Consider the following 21,051-nt stretch of genomic DNA (forward strand, 5'->3'; position numbering starts at 1 on the left):
ATTAATCAGCAAGATGGGATCATAGAATCATAGACTGGTTTGGACTGGAAAAAGCCTTTAAAGTCCACCTACTCCAGTCCCCCTGCAGTAACATCTGCAGGGACATCAGAACTGGATCAGGTTGCTCAGAGCCCCATCCAACCTGACCTGAAATGGTTCCAGGGATGGGGCATCTCCCACCTCTCTGGGCACCCTGGGCCAGGGTCTCACCACCCTCAGTGTAAAACATTTCTGCCTAGCATCTAGCCCAAATCTTTTCCCAATTTAAACACATCACCACTTGTCCTATCATTACAGGCCCTGCTAAAACGTTTATCTCCATCAAGATCTTAGCAAACAGCTGTGATTTTCCCCAGATGGACCATCAGGTCATTTTTAACCTGTTTTCTGAATTTGTGAAAGCTTCCTATGATGGGAATACTTTGTATTGACTAAATTTGGTGCATCCCTTATGCAGCCCATGCTGGAAGCTGGGGGAGCCAGCAATTCCCTTTGGCAATGGGAACCAAATCTCTATGGTCATCAGCTGTCTGTCTCCAGGGTATATTTAGCTTAACCACACAGCCAAATCCAGGGATTGGTCTCAGCCTTTCTGCATTAAATCCATGAGGTGTAATAGCTGAGTCAAGAGTGGGCAGAAGCAGAGATCAGCACCATTCTTTGAGGGGAAAAACAGAAGTGCAAGTGGACCTATGAAATGAGCTGTGCAGAGGTGGGAGTTTGCCCATTAAATTCTCCAACAGATAACAAAAAAATTGGAGAAACCCTCAAATATAATTAATTTGGAGGTTGTGTGGGCTTGGTTTGTTTTTTTTTTTTCCTTCCAGTGTGTTTTTCCTTACTTACTTGTTATACAGGAGACCACGGGAAGAGAGATGCTTCTCCACCAGGAGGATGGAAGACCTGTTGGTATCTCTGCAAAACTGGCTAAAAGGTATCCTGCAGGCACCGTGGGATGTGTTTAGAGGAGAAATCTCTCTGTAACAGGCAATTTCCCACCTGGTTCTAGAAAGTGACTTTGGTATCCAGCCACAGAACTTGTGCCAGAGGTCTGGTGTGGAGAGCCTCACCTGGTCTCTGCCATGGACCACAGGCACCAGCAGCCTCTGCAAACCAGCTGGGTGTTTTACAACCACCAGAGTGTTTTATATCCCAGCAGCATCTCCTTTGCCCCTCAAAGTCCAATGGCATGAGCAGTGAAAGAAGATGTGACTTTGACCCAAAGAAACAAGAAACGAGCAGTAAATAAAGACCAAGCCATCGCCCTGCCAGGTGACTTCTGTGCAGCACAGGTTTATAGTTAGCAATGCAGTTTGTTTTATTAGTTATAAATAAAGTACAAAAAATCCACCAAAAGTGAATCTAAGCATTTACACAATTTCTAATGTCTTTTCATTTCTTCAATGCACTATTGCTTTAATATTAATAATAAATATTTTTCTAGCTTTCTTCTATAAAATAGTCTATGTAGCAAAATGTTGCACAGCACAACAGAACAGCAGTAGGAGTACAAAAATGTGGGTGATCTTTTCACCAGCCCCCATCATTAAAGGAGAGGATTTTTTTCATTCACTTTCTCTTTGTTTTATTTATCCCTTTTAAAATGTCTTGGGGGGCAAGAAGAGAATGCCCCCCTATCCCCACATCAGGCTCAAAATATCAGGCTACAGGGGAGGAGCATCAAGGACAAAAAAAAAAAAACCCAAAACACAGGGTAGGTCAATAAAGCAGAGCAGCACTTTGAAGGGGCAGAAAGAAGAACTCTAAGGTACAGTTATTTGGTGTATTTCTAAGCCCCAAAAAAGGGAGTTGCATCTAAAAGAATTTTTTTGAGGGGTAGGAACAGCATAGAGCCCCAGTTCTGTCCATAGGCAGCCAAGCACCTGTGCCAACCAAGAGTGGTTATGGCTTAAAGCTTAAAAATGTTATCAAGGGTGCTCTAAACCTCGTGCAAGGCTTGAGTACTTGATATTCAGGGGCTTTTGGGGAATGGGCAGTGTGTTAGCAAGAGTGGTGGGCCATGGAGATGCTTGGCTACTTGCCCCACGCAGGAGGGAGATGTCAGGTTGGGGATGGACCCCTTCTTGGGGACAGGGGAACTCTGGTGCAGGTCCCAGCTCTGCAGTGGCCTCAGAATCTTCCAGGTCTTGGTTCCTCCTTTGGCAGGGAAGAAGCAACCAACGGGAAGGTTTTCAAGATCAGGAGGGGTTCTGCTCCATGAGTGTTTTGCAAGCGCGTTACAGCAAATGCTCACGGCCAGGAGGTACAGAGGGACCCTAAACTGCTCCTATGTCCACCCCAATCCCTCTCAGCTAGACCAGGAGATCCACCCTTACCAGCTGCAGTGAATCCCTTGGCTTTGTTGCCTCCAAGCTCAGGCTCAACCAGTTGGACTCCCTCGCCCTCCCTGCAGTCCCCAGATGGGTGCGTGCACAGAGGGTGAAAAGAACCAGATGGAACTCTGATAGGAACCAAAAACTGGGCAGGATCACAACACCTGGGCTTGCTTCCTCAGCTTTTAGGAGAGTCTTGCACTGCCCCAAGCACAGCTTGGCAGTGGGGTGGGCCCAAGGGGTGTTATTGTGGGGTATCACGTGCAGCGAGCAGGGCAGCATCACCAGCAGCATCAGGGAGAGGGGGAGGAATGTGGCAGGAATTGGCCAAAATATTTTGGTTTTTCAGAGGGCCGGTCAACAGTGTCCTTCAATGCAGGAGGATGAAAGTGAAAGGATCACCAGAGTTTGATTATGAGTGCAAATAATATTCATATATATGTGCTAAACACAGTCACTATATTGCAGTTTTCCACTAAGTCACAGCATACAGAATCAAAGGTTTGCATTTTTATGGAATGTATCCAAGGTAACAGCACCACAGTAATACAGTTTTTAATCACACACCCTGATTTTTTTCTCTTTTTTTTTTTTTTTTTTTGACAAGATAAGCATTACCCCCCACACCCCATGTGTAGTTTCTTTTTTTTAAAGTACCGATGCATGCAAAGCATTCCATTCCCAGAAACAATGCAAAAAATGAGGTAATAGGAGTAATAAAAAAAATTAGTAGTAATTTCTAAATAAATAAATTATAATTAAAAATGCAAAGGAAAAGAACAAACCAACTATAAAAATAATTAAATAAGAACCCACAATATCTACAAGTTAGTCATAAATTATGATTGTTAAATATAAGGCATTGAAAGTCACAAAACCCTGTAAACTATCAATGTTTTGTTACTAGAGATCTTCTCGTTGTTTGTTTCATTTTCTTTTTAAGCTCACTCTATCATCACAACCTACTGGTACAAATTATTTAAACTCAAAGGAGCCTGACACACCGATGTTGCTCCAGATGCTGTAAATTCTCAGGCACCTGGGGGTATCAGTCACTCGCACGAGACCACGGGTGTTTTTTGGTGCTTTTCTTCACCAAAGGAGTAGTTCTGTTCGCGGTTTGTGGTTGGTTTTTTTTTTGTTTGTTTTGTTTGTTTTGTTTTGGTTGGTCTTTTTTTTTTTTTGGTTTTATTTTTTTAGTTTGTTTGCTTGTTTGTTTTTTTCAAATTTTTTTTTTTTTTTTTTTTTAAAAACTGTGCTTGTTCATTAGGCAAATAGTAATACTTTCGCATAGGCTTTAAGAAAACACGCAGTTCAGAAGCGTTCCTTCATCCCTCCCCACCCAGCCAAGGTCCCAGTCTCCCCCTTCCTCCCCCTGCTTTTTCCCCAGCTCATGCCTGGACAGATCAGGCTGGCTTACAGTGTATTTTTCTAGCAAAGCCTTGCTCTGCTTGTCCATATTATTAGTAATATTTATATTATTTTTAATGCTGCTTCAATCTGCTGCTGCTGGAGCAAGCTCCACCGGTACTGATGGAGCATCCCTTGGCATGTGGACATCAGGGCTGGGACCACCATATCCCCCAGGAAACCATCACTTTGAGGTGGGTGGCAGATATATCATAAAATCACAGAATCACAGAATCACAGAATCACAGGATCAATCACAGAATCATAGAATCACAGAATCACAGAATATCACAGAATCACAGAATGGTTTGGGTGGGAAGGGATCTTTCAAGGCCATCCAGTGCAACCCCCCTGCAGTGTGAAAATTTTAATTTAATTTAAAATGTAATTTTTTTATCTTTCTTATATGCCACCATGTGTCCCCTTCCACTGACTCCTACCTGCATGGGTACAAGAGAGAGGCTCCTGCATCCTTGCACCCATCTCTTTCCCTTCCCTCTCCAGATGGGAAAAAAAGAAAAGAACTTTAGGATGTCTCTGAGGTTGGTGTTTTTCAATTACATCTCCTGGGAATCCCATGATCTCTTAGACAGTAATTTATGATTGTTTCTACTTGTAGAGGATCACTTGGCTTCAGCAAAATGGATGCCCAGGGGAGCCAGAAATCACCCCTGCTACATCAGCATTTTCAATGTACAATGTTCCCAGCTAATTCCCCTTGCTCGCCCAGATCTTTCTTTTTGCTCTCATAATACCAAAAAAAAAATTTTAAAAAATTAAAATAAAATAAAAAAAAACCAAAACAAACAACTTAAAAAAAAAGGGGGTTTGGTTGTGAATGCCAGTTCCTTGGAGTGTTTTCAGCTTGGTCTTATGGTTGGTGTTCTGAGGTCTTTCATTCAGGGAGAGCTTGGATGAAAACAGCTCACTTCTTCAGGGATCTCCTCCCTGTTCTATTTTGAGCATCAAAACCATGGTTTAGCTGGCATGGTGGTGTTGGTTGACAGTTGGACTTGATGGTCTTAGTGGTCTTTTCCAACCTTAATGATTCCATGATTCTATGATTATTTTACCCCAGAGCAGAACTACAGGCTCTGACTCCAGTAACCATCATTTTAGACCACTGGTAGCAGTGGCTGCTGAAGCCAGAAAGTGTTACTGCTCACAGGATAAAGCATCATAGACAATCAATGACAATCTTGAGGACAGCCCTTCCTTGGATTTTGATGTGCCAAGCTGCTTTGTTAAGATGCAGAAAGCAAAGAAACAGCATCTACCCCAATACTGCACCCCTACAGAGAGTGTCCAGCACCAGCAGATAAGCAGGAACAAAGCTTCTCCCTACAGCTTCATCAAAAAAATTTAATTGCCAATTCTGTTTTTAAATTTAAATTTTTATTTTAAACTTCTCTAAATTTGCAACACACTGTATATGCAAGGAAAGGAAGCAAACATGGCTGAGGCAAAGAGCACAACCCTTGTGACTGTAAACAGGATTTTGCTTTTTCGCCTCTTCCACCACCCAGGGTGAGGAAGCTTGGCTCCCGTTTTATCCCCCCTCTGCAATGTATTAATCAGGCACCAAAATAAGGAATCTATGGAAAAATATTTGGTGCAAATTAGGTAACAGCAACATGTCCACCACAAGATGAGCAGGGTATCAAACACAACATTTCTTAAGCTAACATGCTCCAGCTGCCATCCATAGAAATAGCTAAAGGACCCCTAACATGTTTCTACGTAGTTGAGAGGTATATATATACAATCCCCATGAAGTACAGGATTGACAGGCCAGACTATCACAACTAGTCCCTTCATGATCAACATTAAAACTTCTTCAACATGGAGCCTCTGAGCTCCAGGAATGCCAGCTCCCCTCTCACTGGTCCTGTATCCTGCATATGTGCAATATCTCCTACCCCTAGATATTGTACTGCCCCCTCCTCCTCCTCCTCCTGGCTAAAGAGCCTCCAGGCTTTTTCTCTCAATCAAATGGCTCAGAAGGCAAAAAAAGATTTCGCTGCAAGGGTTTATGGCCGTAAGACCTAGTAAGGAAAATGGTGTGTCCAGCCAGACTTTTCAGCTGTCTGAGCTGAGCTGTGTTTCAATGTCCACCCTGCAGATCGGGCACTTCTTGCTGGTGGCCAGCCACTGGTCCACACACACTTGGTGGAAGAGATGCATACATGGCAACCGCCTGCAGAGAGAGAAGTATCACCCCGTTAGGGAGGAGGACACCCAGGAGACTGTGTAGAGACAGAAAGCAATGTCTGGGGATGCTCTGAACAGGGAGAAGCACCAACACAGTGACACCAGTGCTGCCGAGATCCCACAGCCTCCTCCAGCTAGGGCAGGTCAGAGATGGTGTCCTCCTTGTCCTTCCTTTTTAGAAAATCCTCTTGTCCCAATCATGAATTTCCCTGCTTGCTGTGTTTTGAGCTTTCAGGACTATAAGGTTATATATAACTCCAAGGCCTCTTGGTCCTTCCCCACTGTGACTTGTTAGCAGTCAGGTGGGTCCCCTGCACTCCTACGTGGGTGTCTGCTGTGTCCCAGGGGACGTGGCTGCTTTCCACCTTTTCATTTTTTCACCTTTTCACCTTTGTCATCTCGTCATGCACCCTCATAGGTGCACAGAGGAGGGAGCTGAGTTGGAAGGACTCTGAACCACAAGGACCCACAGCATGAGGATGGGAGATTTTCTTGGTGGTTTAAGGCAATTAAAGGGTGAGGAGCAGAGCCAGGTACAGCAGCCACACTGCCCACCTGCAGCTCCTTCAGCCATGCTAGCTCAGCCCCTCGAAATTGTTTGTCACCCATCTTTGGTCACAAGTAGAAATTTGAGCCATCCAAGATCCTGGGAACATCTGTGAGGGATAACTGGGGCTTTGGGGCTGGCTCAGGATGGCTCCCTGTGACCATGAGGACTCAGCAATCTCACTTACTCTACAGTAAACCAGCTTTGTCCTGGCTACAAGCCAAGCTCCCCTGGACTTCACAGCCACACTCTCTTCTATCAGCCTTTAGTCATCTGTCACGCTCAGATGTTGATGTCCCTGAGCTCCAGATGGCTGTCTGAGACCTGGGACCATGACATTTGCCCATTGTCACAGCCTTGAAGCAGGTGATCCAAACCCAGGAGATACTATAACAACTGGGCCCTCCTACTGCTGAAGAGCTCTTCCTACCTGCAGCCCATTTCTGTGTCCATCTAAAGGGTGTTTGGTTTCCCAGATGCTGCCACAGCCCAAGTGAGTTTGTCAGGACAAGAACGGGGACAACCCATTCTGCACATTGGCAGAATTAACCCAAATAACCACAGTTCAGATGGCATTGAGGGGCAGAGGAGCAGACAGAAGGATCATACCTGACATCTTCCCCATCTTCAAGCATGGACAGACAGATTGTGCATTTCTCGTCGGTGTCTGACTCCTCTCCATCCTCTTGCTCAGCTTTGCCCTCCTGTGGTCTTCTCTGCAGCAAGATTAAAGACATAACTTGGTTAGGACTTGGCTTTCTAACACTCTTCCAAGACTGGGTAGTTCCAGGAAGGCAAATCATAATGGTGTCATCTGCCAGCCAGGTTGAGGAAGTCATCTCAGCCAAAACATCCAGCCAGGAGGAGATGCCACCAACATGCTGCTGGTCTGCATGTCTCCTTCCTGGTGGCCTGGTGGCAGTGGGGCTGCCAGGTGAGTGTCCCAAGGAGCAGCCTGTCCTCTGCTGTCGTAACATAGACCACTGCCACCTCCTTCATCCTGCAGTGGAGATGCCCCCATGGCATCCTTGACTGGAGGCTTCTCCTGGAGTCAATAAAGCATGTAGGGCCACCACTGACAGAAAGTGCCCCATGCCAGCTTGGCCACCAGCCTAGCCTCATGCTGTGCTCAGCTCTCCCCCTTTTTCATCCTTCTCCTCCCCATCCATTCCTCTTATTACCATCTTTCTGAACCCACTGGAGAGGCGACCAGAGGTGAGCACAGCAGGAGCTGACTCCCAACCTGGGCAATGCAACATTCCTGCTTGACACTGCCCAGATGGGAGTGACCAACACCTCAAACTACTACACCAACAAGCACCTCTCCCATTTTCTACTGAGCACAACCCAAAACCATGACAGGCATTTCCTTGCGGGCAGGAGAGATCAGCTCCAACGGAGGAGATGCCTGGTGCAAAAGAAGGGGAGGACAAGCTCCCACACACCATGGAGCCAGCACCCTCACAGCTGGGCCCTGGGGCAGGTGTTGCTTGCATGCAGAATGGGGTGGGTTTGCATGCACAAAGCCCCCTTGGTGTGTGCACTTTCTTACCAGGTGCGGACAGGGGGGAAATCGCACCCGCTGGGTGGGAGAAGGTTGAGACCCTTTTGAAAATTTGGCCCGCAGCTTCCTAGCCTAGAAGTGAGAAACAACCATCTGAGCTACACCACCTCTTCATCTTGGGAGCCCCACAAGATATTCAAGGACCAGTTCTGGGTTTTACATTCTTCCCACCTGCCGGGGAGCATTGATGGTGCGGATTGATTGCCAACCCTGAGGACTGTGACCCACCAAAGTCCTTCCTGCTCTCAACTCCATGCCCACAACCCTTGGCCAGCTGAGAGAGGCCAGAAGCCATGCTCTGTTTTCAGGGCACTCACCTTCTTGTACTTGTGAGGGAAGGTGAACCTCTCAATGGTATTCTGGACGGCACCCCGACTGACACTGCCCAGCCTGTCTTCCAGCTGCAGCAGCTCCTGTGGCACAGGGACAGCAGCAAAGCACCATCAGCATGGCTCCTGGGGCATGGGGTTCCACCACCCTACCTCACCCACTGGAGACCAAGCTTCCCTCCCTCATTTCCTTTGATGGAAATGCCCGTCATCCAACCCAAACCAGTCATGTCTTAATGATGGAGCTGAGCCCCGACTCTTGGACCAATATCTAAAGGTTCAAGGCTGAGAGCAGAGAGCTGGACATCCCATGTCTCAGAAATTAGTGTAGAGTTCAACTGGGTGGCTGGGAAACAAAACTCTGCAGAACTGGAACACACTTCATTTACAGACAAGAAGTCAGCCAGAATCAACCTGTGCCAGACCTTTAGAATAAACCATCCTTTACCAAACCCACTCAACATCCTCCTCTCCTGGTCACTACTAAAACCATTGTGAGACTCAGAGCCAAGCTGAAGCCAGAACTTGCACAAATTCCTAGCACTGAAAAAATTTAATAACAACTCCAGTCCCTAGGACACCTACTTCATAGCTCTCCCGCACAGCGGATGTGTGTCTGCTTGAGTTCAGTCCCTGGAGGGCAAGTAGCTGAAGCTGAGGATAAGGATAATTTCTGATCTCATGAACAACCTGCAAGAAGTGAGGGAGAGAAATAAAGACACCTGTACCCCCACGTAGAAATCCCTTGTGCACCCTGATTTAAATCTAGTACTTTAAAAATTCAAAATGAAAGAGACCGGCACCTTCCCCACTGGAAGTTTTTTAATAACTAAAAAACCCCCAACATTTTTTTAAATAGATCTGTAAATTATAACTAATAACAGGTGCTTTTTTTCCTGAATATACTGTTAATAATAATTTGTGTTGCATCTAAAACATTGTGGTTCCAAACTCTCAGCGTGGATTAACTCAAAAAGATATATTTTCTTTATTTTTAAGTAGATGGATTTCCCTTCATCCAAGCTTCAATTTTTTTTTTTAAGCCCCACTGTAGTACACTGGTGTCAGGGTCCAGCTATGGGCAGGAGGAAAGAACACCCTGGTGGGATTTCCAAGGATGCTTTAAGGATTAGGAGTGCTCAGGATGGCTCAGCTCTAAGCACAGCACTCTGCTAGGAGAAGAGCCAACAGATAACCCCCCATCAGCTCATTTTCTTGTCGAACTGCATCCACCTGTGCAAGAGGTCATGCAAAACCTTTGCAGGTGGCACCAAGCCTGATGTGGAGAGCAAGGAGGAGATGAAGGATGGGAGCCCAGTGTGAGGGAGTAACCTACTGCCAACTCTTCTGCTCACAGAAAGTCCTGAGAGCCACTTACACCACTGTTAATAATATTGTCAGCAACAACTGCTGAGTCTCTCACATCCTGCCTAGGTTTTGCAGACCAGCTTGTGAGCGTGGTGAGGCACACGATGGACCAAATCCTTCCAGAGCAGCTGAGCTTTTCTTTCCTTTCTCTAATCCAGAGTGAAATGATGCAACATTATCCTTTTCAGACACTCCCTCCCACGGCCGGAGATAAGTGGGATTCACAGAAGACAGGTGATAGAAAGATAGCAGCCTTTATTTTGACTGCCTTCTGGCAGACAATGCATAAAACATTTCTCAGTAAAAGCATTTCACTTACCATCTGTGTTGAAGATGTGCTTCTGGGGAAATGGTGCACCCGAGCTAGGTAATGCTGATAAGGTTGAGGGACAGGACGGACCTGGAACTGGGCATGGGTCAGTCCAGCATCAACACTGAGGTCCCTGCGGGCAGGAGAATGGAGATATAGTTTGGGTGGCCTGGTCTCATGGCATGGCCCTACAGCAATGAAATGGTGTGGGGGGTCACCAATAGTCAGGTGGTGCTGATGGGGCAACTTCCACTGGTGGGCTCTGGGGTACTGTGGGTGATGCTGCTTCATGGAAAGGGGTGCCCTCCAGTTTGGGCACTCACCCACCATGAAGGAGTCAGAGTTGTTTTTGTGCCAGTCAGCATTTGAGCTAGATAGGGTCAAGAGCTGCACAAGACCTGCACAATTAGCTGCCTGATTAAATTAATTTCAGAGCATTTTCGTGGCTCTTAACAGTCCCCAGGCTCAGCAACTCAACCCAACCCGCCCAGGTTCTTCCCGTGCTGCCATCGCTGCCAACAATTACAAAACCACATAATCACAGAATGTTAGGAGTTGGAAAGACCTCTGGAGACCATCTGGTCCTTTCCCCCACCAGCAGCCCCCACCACCATCCAGAGCAGGTTCATCAAGAGCAAGTTGCACAGGATGGCATCTGGGTGGGTTTTGAATGCCTCCAGAGATGGAAACTCCACCACATCTCTGGGCAGCCTGTCTCAGTGCTCTTGGACAGACAATTACATTTTGCCTTGAGTATTAATTAGGTAATTACTCAAGGGACACATCGATGAGCAGCTCTGGGTAGTTGTTAGGAGACAACCAGGCACTATCCTGGGTTTTTTTGATGTTTCTGTCCTCACCTTGGAGGTCTCTCAACCCAGGGTTACAGGAGGATCAAGGAAGAGAGAGGAGAATGCACCTCACCTGAACGTGGCTTCAGAGTGAGACATGAACAGCCCAGAATTGCTGTTTGTGCAGAAAATATCATTTTAATAAATTTCTGGATGAGACTGTTGTAGGAAATGTTGTCACACAACCGAAGGACAAACACTGACAAAGTAGGACATCCCTGATGATCCCACTCCTCTTCATGCAGCCTGGCCTGGGCAAGCAGAGCTGGGGTGAGTTTGGACATGGATTTTCTCTCCAGAAAAGTAAGCCATCTCAGTCCCAGGACTTTGCAAACACCACAGCTCTGCCCAGTCCAGCACACAGAGACAAACCACAAAAAAAAACCCCAAAACAACACTAAGCAAAAAACCCCAAAACAGATAGGAAAAAAACAAGCAAAAAAACAAACAGAAAAACAAAACAAAAAACCCAACAAAAAACAAAAGAAAAAAACCCACCAAATTTCAGATAGAAGACAGTTTACCATAAACCCCCTTTCTGAGCCGTGTGAAGGGGATAGGAGGAGACCCAATGCAGCATCTCCAGGTACAGTCCTATTGGCCAGTCCCTCATCTCTCCAGCTGAAGAGCCTCTCCACAAAAGAACTACTTTAAGCATCATTCACTGTATCATCAAGCAAACGGGTTGTCCTGAATTTCCCCAAGGATTTACTAACAAACAAGCAAACTCACAACAAGAAGGACATTGAGGGGTTGGAGTGTGTCCAGAGAAGGGCAAGGGAGCTGGGGAAGGGTCTGGAGCAGAAGTCTGCCCAGGAGCAGCTGAGGGAGCTGGGGGTGTTGATCCTGGAGCAAAGGAGGCTGAGGGGAGAGCTTCTGGCTCTCTGCAACCCCCTGAGAGGAGGTTGGAGCCAGGGGGGGTCGGGCTCTGCTCCCAAGGAAGAAGGGATGGGAGAAGAGGAATTGAGCTGGAGGTTTAGGTTGGAGCTTGGGAAGAATTTCTCCCTGGCAAGGGTTGTCAGGGCCTGGCCCAGGCTGCCCAGGGCAGGGCTGGAGTCCCCATCATTCCTGGAGGGATTTCAAAATAAATGTGGATGTAGCACTTCAGGACAGGAATTAGTTGGCATGGTGGTGTTGGGTTGATGGTTGGAGCTGATGATCATTGTTAAAGCTGAAGGATTCTATGATTACACAGGCCTGCTCTCTAAGAACCATCATCTTCACACTTGCCAAATCTGAGCTAATGAGAGCACAAAGGTGGTTTTTCTGTCAGCCTTGAACATCTCTTCCCCTGCACAGAGGACAGGGGCAGTGAGTGCCAGGGCATTGTTAGGAGCAACCCAGAGATGCCCTCCAGCAGCCATGGAAATGCCTTTACCCCACAGCAGGTCAGGACCTGTGAGGATGTGAGGGGGCAGTGACTGCAAAAATCCTTCATCCAGCACAGGCTGTGTCCAGGCAGCAGCTGATAAACCCCCTCACAGCAAGCTGGAGCAAAAAGAGGAACTGTCTTTGCTGGCCCTGTGCTGTCTGTGTCCTCTAGACAAATAAAATCTGGCAGAGGATAAACACAGCAGGTAACTGATGGGCAGGAGCAGAACCAGGGTGAGAATCTGCAGGACTGGGGATTTTCCAGCTCCGTGTGACTGTTCTGGGTATTTATCCAGTTGCTGCAGACTGTTCCCAGGAGGATGGAAGGTTTGATTGAAAATTAAGAGGCTTTGGGTCCATACCCAGCCCTGTCTCTGGCCTGATGTGTGACCTTGACCACCTTCTCTCTGCTTCCCCATACTCCTTGTCTACGAAACAGACATGATAATCCACACAGTGCTTTGTGATCATGGACTGAAGACATCTCTGGGAGGTGAAGAGCCATTATTAACTTGCACATGTCACTACAGTAAGAGCACTGCTGAATTGCTCCTGCACGGGTGCATCTGGATCCTTAAAATCAGCTCTGGAGGCTCCTGAAGTGATGCCTTGGGTCTACAGAAAGGCCCAAAGCAGAAAACTGCATGGAATGGTGCTTTCCCAAGGCTTGAGGGTCAACAGGCAGAGCATGTTAGGTGAAGAAAATCAAAACCAACTATCACCTCTAGTCTGTGCTACCTGGACAACTGTGCAGAACTCGTGAGGTCCAAAGCTATGATGGTACATGGGCTGCCAACAACCAAAAAGGGAAAGATCAGGATGCAGTTAGCAGGCTGGATGGTCATCACTAAATGCCAAAGTAGAAGATGAGTTTAAGAACCAAGTGGGAGTTTATTGCCAGGTGATTTTAAACATGGTTGGGCTGCCTGAAAGTGACAAGAGCATCTCCAGATCTTCCTTCCGTCCCTGTTTCCCGTGACACCTACCAGCTCCGAGCAAGCGCTGCTGCTGCTGCTGCACATGTGGTGGTAACACATTAGAGGAAAGTTTTATATATCTGTCACTGGGCAAAACTATACATGTGCCCCAAGGGGAAATGAGTCACCCAAATATATACACACAGTGTATGATTTCTGTCACCCCCCGCTCCTCAGTTTTTGCAGGGAGACGGAGAAACGCAGGGGGAGAAAAGAAGGAGGGAGCAAGGGAACACAAAGCAATGCTTTATCAGATCCTTCTAATGATTATAATTAAATAGTCTGAGCTGAAAGAGAGGCAGAAAGAAAGGCTCTATGCAGATGGTGCTTGAACAGCTTATGGGAAATCATCTGAACAATGTCTTGCTGGCCAAATTCAGACCACAGTGGTGCCTGTAATGGGAACACCTGAGAGGAAAATGGCAGAAGGATCCGTCCATATTTTAGGATGCATATTATTATCACATAGGGGGTGAACACCCCCCCCCATGTTAAAAGGACTCTCCCTTTGAAGAGTGAAGAGCTCAGATGTTAGAAAATGCCACAATTAAGATCTCCTGTGACATTTTATTTTGGTCCCCGTGTGCACATGCATGAGGATTGTCTCTAATTGCATGTTCATGGGCTATTTTTTCCCTTAACTGCACAGAATGGACTTCTCTCAGCTAACAAACAGAAACTCAAAAGTATGTTTCTATTTTCTTGTTCCTCCAAGTAGGGCCCAGTACCTCATTTACTGTGCAAGAGCTCAAAACCTGCTCAGCTTTTCCAGTGCATGAATAAAGCACTACACTGTGAGAATGATTAACAACTATTAAACTCATTCACACCACCCTTGGGGGCAAGGACAGTACGTGCACCCTATTTTAGACCACAGAAAAAGTTGTGGCTATTGGCTTTTTGAGTTACTGATAGAGTGGAGAAGATCTAGTTTAGGCAGAGATCTTAGTCTACAGGAAAAATACCCTGGTTGTGCCCTGCAGCAAGATTAGCATTTGACTGCACTCTCCTTCCACAGATGAGGAGTTATGGACAATATTGATGCCTCGCTGTTGCTTAGATTGGATATTAGGAAAAATTTCCATACTGAAAGGGTTGTTAGGGCCTGGCCCAGGCTGCCCAGGGCAGGGCTGGAGTCCCCATCATTCCTGGAGGGATTTCAAAGCCCTGGAGATGTGGTGCTGAGGGACATGGGGCAGGGGTGGCCTTGGCAGTGCTGGGCTAAGGATTGGACTGGCTTATCTGAAATGTCTTTTCCAACCAAAATGATTCTCTGGTTCTTTGATTCCAAAGAGACTTTAGGACACCCTTAGGGCTCTCCCAGAGACAACTTCCCACTGCACACTCCCCACATTGTGTCTGCTGAGCTGATCCATCAGCTTCCATGAAACCACTGACCTGCGATGGGGTTGCCCAACCCTCACAGCCTCCTCGGGACTTTCTAAACACTTCATTCAACATATGAGTAAAATCTAGAAGACTTACCAGTCCGTGCCTTCAGCTAAATACCTGGGCTGGGGTCCCATGGGTTGTGGAGTTTGCAGTTGGTGGCTGAAGTCAAAGCTGGGATGCAGGCGGTGGGGCTGAACTGACATGCGCTCTTGAGCCCTCCTGCAAGGAGAAAACCAGTGAGAAAGGGGCCACTGGTACCTTCCACTCCTGCTCCAACCCTGTGTTAATAAACCAGGGAAAAAAAAACCCACAAGGTTGGGCCTGTGAATACGTTCTCATGAGAAAGGAGCCCAAGCGGGTGTCAAGGAAGATGGGGGGCGATGGTTTTTAATTGGAGAAGAGTAGATTTAGACTGGATGTTAGGGAAAAGTTCTTCACCATGAAGGTGGTGGAAAAATGGAACAGGTCTCCCAGAGAGGTGGGAGGTGCCCCATCACTGAAAACATTCCAGGTCAGGTTGGATGGGGCTCTGAGTGACCTGATCCAGTTGCAGATGTCCCTGCTGACTGGATGGACTTGGAAGGTCCTTTTCTGTTCAAACCATTCTGTGATTCTATGGGAAGAGGAACCCAGAGCTACTTCATTTACTCATAGTCACCACGAAGAAAGCTCAGACCTCTGATACCACCCCCTACAGCATCAATGTACACTCAGATTACAAGGGATGCTATTTAGAGGGAACAGAGGGGGGAAAAAAGAAAAGGAAATGAACTTCTTCCTTAGAAGCTTTGTGCCATTTGCACTATTTTCTTTTTCTCCACTGTCAACACACAAGACAAACCGTGTCCCTGGTTCAGCCACTATCCATCATCATAAAGGAGCTGCAGGTTGTCTCATCTCCCCATGCAGTCCATAAACTCCGGGGGAACCTCATTCATAACAGGATTACTCAGGAGTGACTGAAAGCAGAATTTACTCTTGCTGGCCTTTGCCAACATTTCTCTGTATGATGGACAGACCAGGCTAGGATTCAGCTCCTGCTCCCCCGGCTCTGCTGCCTTTGCAGGCAGGAAAATGAAAGTGGTAGAAAATATAGCAAGGTTTTTCTGAGGATCTGAGTCTCTTCTTGTGATTGCTGCCCATTTGAGATGCTTAGGGGAAGAGCATGTGCTGCATGATCACTGTCCACATTTGGGAAGCCACAGGGTGGAAGCAGGGAAGCAGGGTCTGTGCTACAAACAGACCCACAACCCTTGCCTGCTGCAGAGTCCAAGCATAAATCTACAGAAAACCACCAGTAAATCATAAATCTACAGAAAACCAGCAGTAAATCTACAGGAAAAAAAAAAACACTTAAACAAATCAAGCGGGAAACTGCTAGATAAATAATTTTTCATGCAGCCACTGCTCAGAGGCTTTACTTTTAAAGGCATGACCCAGAATCCCATTACTGGGACCTCATGCCCCATGCCTGTAAGGTTTCTGACACTCTCCTCTGATAAACCTCTGCTTTCAGGAACAATCTGTGGGATGAGGCAAGGGGTTCCTGTGCTTTTCCAAGCCACAACCCACTTGCAAATTGAACCCTGACAGCATTTACCAAGGCAGCTTCTGTGTGGAATCGTGGTGGGTGCTTTTTATTTGAATTCAGCTTGTGAGTAAGAGATAAACTCTTGTATCATCAGTGCCTCAGCCTCACACATATTTGTTACCTGATTATTAACTAATCATTAAATCTAACCAAAATCCAGCTTATGGAAAACAAAACAAAACAAGGATAAGAAGAACACAGAGTTTTCAGACAGAAAGGGTATGGAAAGGAAGTGTCTTCTGTCTGTAGCATTCTTTCTAAATGAAGCTTTATTGCAAGGACTTGATCCATGGGTGCAACCCACAAATAGCTTCTGTATGTTTCCAAAAAAAATCTACTCCTCTCCTACATGGTATCTAGACCCCTCTCTCCAGAAACACAATAAGAACAAGGCCAGGCATCCATATCCACCTCTGCTGAGTTACAGCAATTCTCTCTGCAGTCCTCAGCCCAGCCTGGGTCTGGCTTCTGGGAGTGAATGAGCTGCATGTCAGTGGAACCATTCCCTCATAGACCTGGGAATCCTCCCTAGAGGAGGATTCCTAGAGAGGAGCAAACTCTTCATGTGCAAAACCTAACGAGACAGGAGGATGCCATCTCCTACATGGTTTCCAAACAGCAGCTGTTTAGGTAGCTTGTGCACACAGTCTGCCAGTCTCTGCCAGGCAGGACAAGTTCACCACTACACCAAGGTTTTGCCACCATGGTTCTCCAACAAATAACAGGAATAGGTGACCTCTGGGCAGACTGAATGAGCACAGTCTGGATCTTTGCATGAAAGGAACTTTCAGGTGCAACCAGCCTCAAAGCTTCCCTTCAGCAGCTTCCCATCCCTGGCAGTGTTGAAGGCCAGGTTGGATGGGGCTTGGAGCAACTTGGGCTGATGGGAGGTGTCCCTGCCCATGGAACAGGTTGCCCAGAGAGATGGAAGATGCCCCATCCCTGGAAACATTCCAGGTGAGGTTGGAAGGGGCTCTGAGCAACCTGATCCAGTTGCAGATGTCCATGCTCCCTTCTGGGGTGTTGGACTGGATGGTCTTGAAAGGTCCCTTCCCACTCAAAACACTCTGTGATCCTGTGGGAAGCTACAAATCCATGGCAGTGGGTTGGAACTGGGCGATCTCAAGGATCCCTTCCAACCCAAACCATTCTATGGCAATTCTACCATTTCTCACCAATGCATTTCAAGGCTACATGGATGAACTTGTGGAGAAAACCCAACTTGGCCACCAGACACAACTGGGGCTTTGCAGCAACAGCCCCTTTCCTGAAACAAGGCTGATGGCAGCACCTTTCAGGAAGAAGAAGGACCTCTTACCTGGGATGGGGCATGATCCGGCGGTGTTGTGCCTCGAGGAGCTGCTGCTGGAGGAGGTATTGCTGGTGAAGGGCTTGAGGTAGGAAGGAGGGTCCAGCCACGTCCTGGAAGGGCAGGGCTGGCATGGGTGCCAGGGGCTGGTGCAGGGGACCACTGTGCTGGTGGTGAGCAGGGGCCATGTGGGGGGTCAGCCCAGGCTGGGGCTGCACCCCATGAGGCAGGGTGAAATCAGTAGAGATCTGAGGCTGGGGGCCCAGGAAATGCCGGCAGGAGGTAGCATGGGGATGCTGAGACCTTTGAAAAGGAGCACCTGGAAGAGAAGAGCATGACCATCATGGGGATGCTGAGACCTCTGAAAAGGAGCACCTGGAAAAGAAAAGCATGACCGTCACGGGAGGCAGTGGTGGGCAGAACACCCCAGTCTGGTGGTTTGTTACATTTCTGTCCTCTGCCTCAAGGGTTAAAAAAAGAACCGGGGCCGGTTAACACTGATCCCATGGAAAAATGTTGATTTTGACTAATGGTTTCTCCCTCGCCAAAAAAACATTGGAAACAAAACTTGCGTTTGGGTTCAAAGTGGATTTTTTGGCCCCTGAATGAAGTGTGTGCTGATGAAAAGTGCTTCAGTTTAGTTTTGTTTGCCTGCCTTAAAGAGTGAAGCTACAAAAAAATTTAGCAGGGCCCGTAACAGTAGGGACAAGCAGTGATGGCTTTAAACCAAGAGGGGAGATTCAGACAAGACATAATGAAGAAATGTACTATGATGAGAGTAGTAAGAGCCTAGTCCAGGTTTCCCAGAGAGGTGAGAGACACCCCATCCCTGGAAATATTCCAGGTCAGGTTGGATGGGGCTCTGAGCAGCCTGATCCAGTTGGAGATATCCCTGTGGTTGGACTGGATGGCCTTAAAAGGTCCCTTCCCACCCAAACCATTCTGTGATTCTATGAAAAAGCTTGAACATTTTAGAAAAGAAGTAAGAGAGAAAAATCTGTTTTCTAGAGTATATTTTTAAGAGTTTATGAGCTTAACAAAGTTTTTAAAGCTTGCTGAGTTTCCATGCAATTCAAGGTATTGCTTTGCCTGCCTAAAAATGTCTCACAGGCAAGGAAAAAATGCCTTGCCCTGAGAAAATTGTCTCTTGATGTCTTCAGGATGTGAATGAGACTCTTCCCACCCTTAAGAGTCAGGTTTGAGACCCTCCAACAGCCCATCCTGGTGAGCTGCAGGCAGGGAAACAGCATGGACTGCTCTGAGACCAGCCATGAAACTGATGGGAATGAGGAAGAAATGAGGTGTGAAAGATATCCTTAGAGGAGGCTTTTGGCAAAACATCTGGCACTGGCTTGCACCTCCCTCAAGATCCTTGCTTGGATGGGCCCTTGGCCCAATCTGGAACATTAATTCCTGCATTCCTGGAGCATTTACCAGCATCACAACAAAAAAATTGGCTCTTAAAGAGGGAAAGAGGCAGCTTCAACATGAAGGATGAGATGTCAGATGCCTCTTTGCTGAGCATCAGCCCCAGGATACGACACCCACCCTTTTACCCAGATTTGTGAGCACCTAAACTTCCTTAAGAGTCTGTTTTTGGTGTTTTGTTTTTTGTTTTTTTTAACCAGGAACAATAGCAACAAAAGACAGGCCAGATGTCCCCCTGATGCCTTCTTCATCCAGACTCCTTAAACTCACATCTCCCTTCTGCTGGCAGGCAGGGACAACCCATTGCAACATCTCAGGATGACCTGAGCACATCCTGTCCCTGTTCACATGGAACCAGGAGGTGCACAAAGAAAGTCAGATGCCAGCAAAAAAAAACAACAGGAGAGGACCTTACAGAAACTAATGGTTTGCAAAACTGTGAATAATTACACACATCATCTCTTAAATCTCTTAAATCTCTTAATCCCCAGCAGCACCCTTCTGAGAGAAGCAGCGGGTGACAAACACGTGTGCCAGCAGCAGTGGAGCTTAAGGTGACAACTTCTCCTTCTGCTGCCACCTAACAGCAAGGTTTGGCTACCCTGTTAATTAAAACTGGAGAAGGTGTGATCAGACCCACTGTTGGCCAGTGATGAAGCTGCAAACCCAGACCCATGACCCATCCTTGCACCCCATCCCTCGGTACCGCAGGTGATATTTGCTGCCTTTAGCTTGGCTCCAACACATCTCCAACAGGTTGGGTGATGAAAAGTGCTGCCCTGGCCCACATCTCACACTGAGCAACCCCACAGTGTTGGTTTGGGTTGGAAGGGACCTTAAAGCTCATCCATTCCCAAGCCCTTTCCATGGGCAGGGACACCTCCCACCAGCCCAGGTTGCTCCAAGCCCCATCCAACCTGACCTGAGACACTGCCACCCCCTTCTTTCATCATGGGGGTGAAATAATGGGGGTCATGAACGATGGGGAGATGCTTTCTGGCTGCTGTGCTTGTTGGGCACCTGCATGGTGAATTGCTCAGCCTCTAATGGCCATGGATCTTTCCAAAGGAAAACAGCCACAGCAAAAACAAGGTGAGACATTTTACACCTCCAGGTCTTCATGGCACCTGAAGACAAGGTGCTAGGGCAGGTAAAAGTGCTAATGCCTCTGCACATCCCAGTACAGCAGCAGTTTAGGTGTATTTCAGACAAAACTGGCTTAGGAGGACACAAGACAATGAAGCTTAGTGATGTCCCACCACATTTACTGGGGCAAATTTTGTAACACATAAGTAAGGCAGGAAAAGGCAGTTTCTCATCTTCTGCATCTTTCTTGTCTCTAGGTTCCTGGTGAAAGTTTAGCCGAGGATTTCCAGCCTTTTGCTGTATCTTGGGAGGTCTCAGACTGTTTCAGCAAAACATCTGCAGAACCTTTGATGCCAGAGCCATGATGAACTACAGAGCAGAGGATGGGCAGATCATCTTGCCACTGATTTTGACTGGAGCTTTTCCTCCCACATGAAAACACTCCCTGTGAGGAACTTGGACATATGCTGTAGAGCAGAAAGGGCACACCTGGATATTTCTGTTATCTGGACAGGAAAGAATGCAAAGTTCATGCAGAGCCAATGTAACCTAAAGTAGAAGTCAAACACATCTTGTTTTGGCATAGAGAGTTAATTTGCCTTATTTTTTAGGCACTAGTCAATTAAAACAAGCATTTTCTAGTAATTTTTTTTCCAAATACCTACTGCTATAATGTGGCATTTCCCTCCACAGGAAAATACTATCAAGATATGACCGAGACCGTATGATTAAACAAACCCCATCAATTTGTCTTCACATAATTCACTGTCTTGTGTTGTAATTGTTCATTCTCTACAACTAATCCAATTGCTGACAAGGATTATGACAGCAAAGCAAAGACTTTGGGGAATATTTAAGCAAATCTATCCTTATTAGCACTCATCAAATGATACAGCTGTCATAACCCAACCAGCTTGGGCCACAGAGCCAGCCCTTGCCAAGCGTGGTACTTGTGGACGGCAGAAAGCTGTGGT

General features: G+C 46.9%; 1 protein-coding gene across 1 annotated transcript in view; it reads right to left on the reverse strand.

The window, feature by feature from the left end:
• Positions 1–5,148: 5,148 nt before the first annotated feature.
• The window catches only part of ARK2C (arkadia (RNF111) C-terminal like ring finger ubiquitin ligase 2C), a 49,138-nt gene continuing 33,235 nt past the window's right edge, over positions 5,149–21,051 (reverse strand). The window contains exons 2-8 of the mRNA XM_071730898.1: positions 17,573–17,882; positions 14,757–14,882; positions 10,082–10,205; positions 8,980–9,084; positions 8,383–8,478; positions 7,111–7,217; positions 5,149–5,940 (exon numbers count right to left, since the gene is read on the reverse strand). Of these exons, the coding sequence (XP_071586999.1) occupies positions 5,823–5,940; positions 7,111–7,217; positions 8,383–8,478; positions 8,980–9,084; positions 10,082–10,205; positions 14,757–14,882; positions 17,573–17,882 (986 nt within the window). The 3' untranslated portion in view covers positions 5,149–5,822. The remainder of the gene's footprint in view (positions 5,941–7,110; positions 7,218–8,382; positions 8,479–8,979; positions 9,085–10,081; positions 10,206–14,756; positions 14,883–17,572; positions 17,883–21,051) is intronic.

This window comes from Heliangelus exortis, chromosome Z, assembly GCF_036169615.1.
Source record: "Heliangelus exortis chromosome Z, bHelExo1.hap1, whole genome shotgun sequence".
NCBI lineage: Eukaryota > Metazoa > Chordata > Aves > Apodiformes > Trochilidae > Heliangelus > Heliangelus exortis.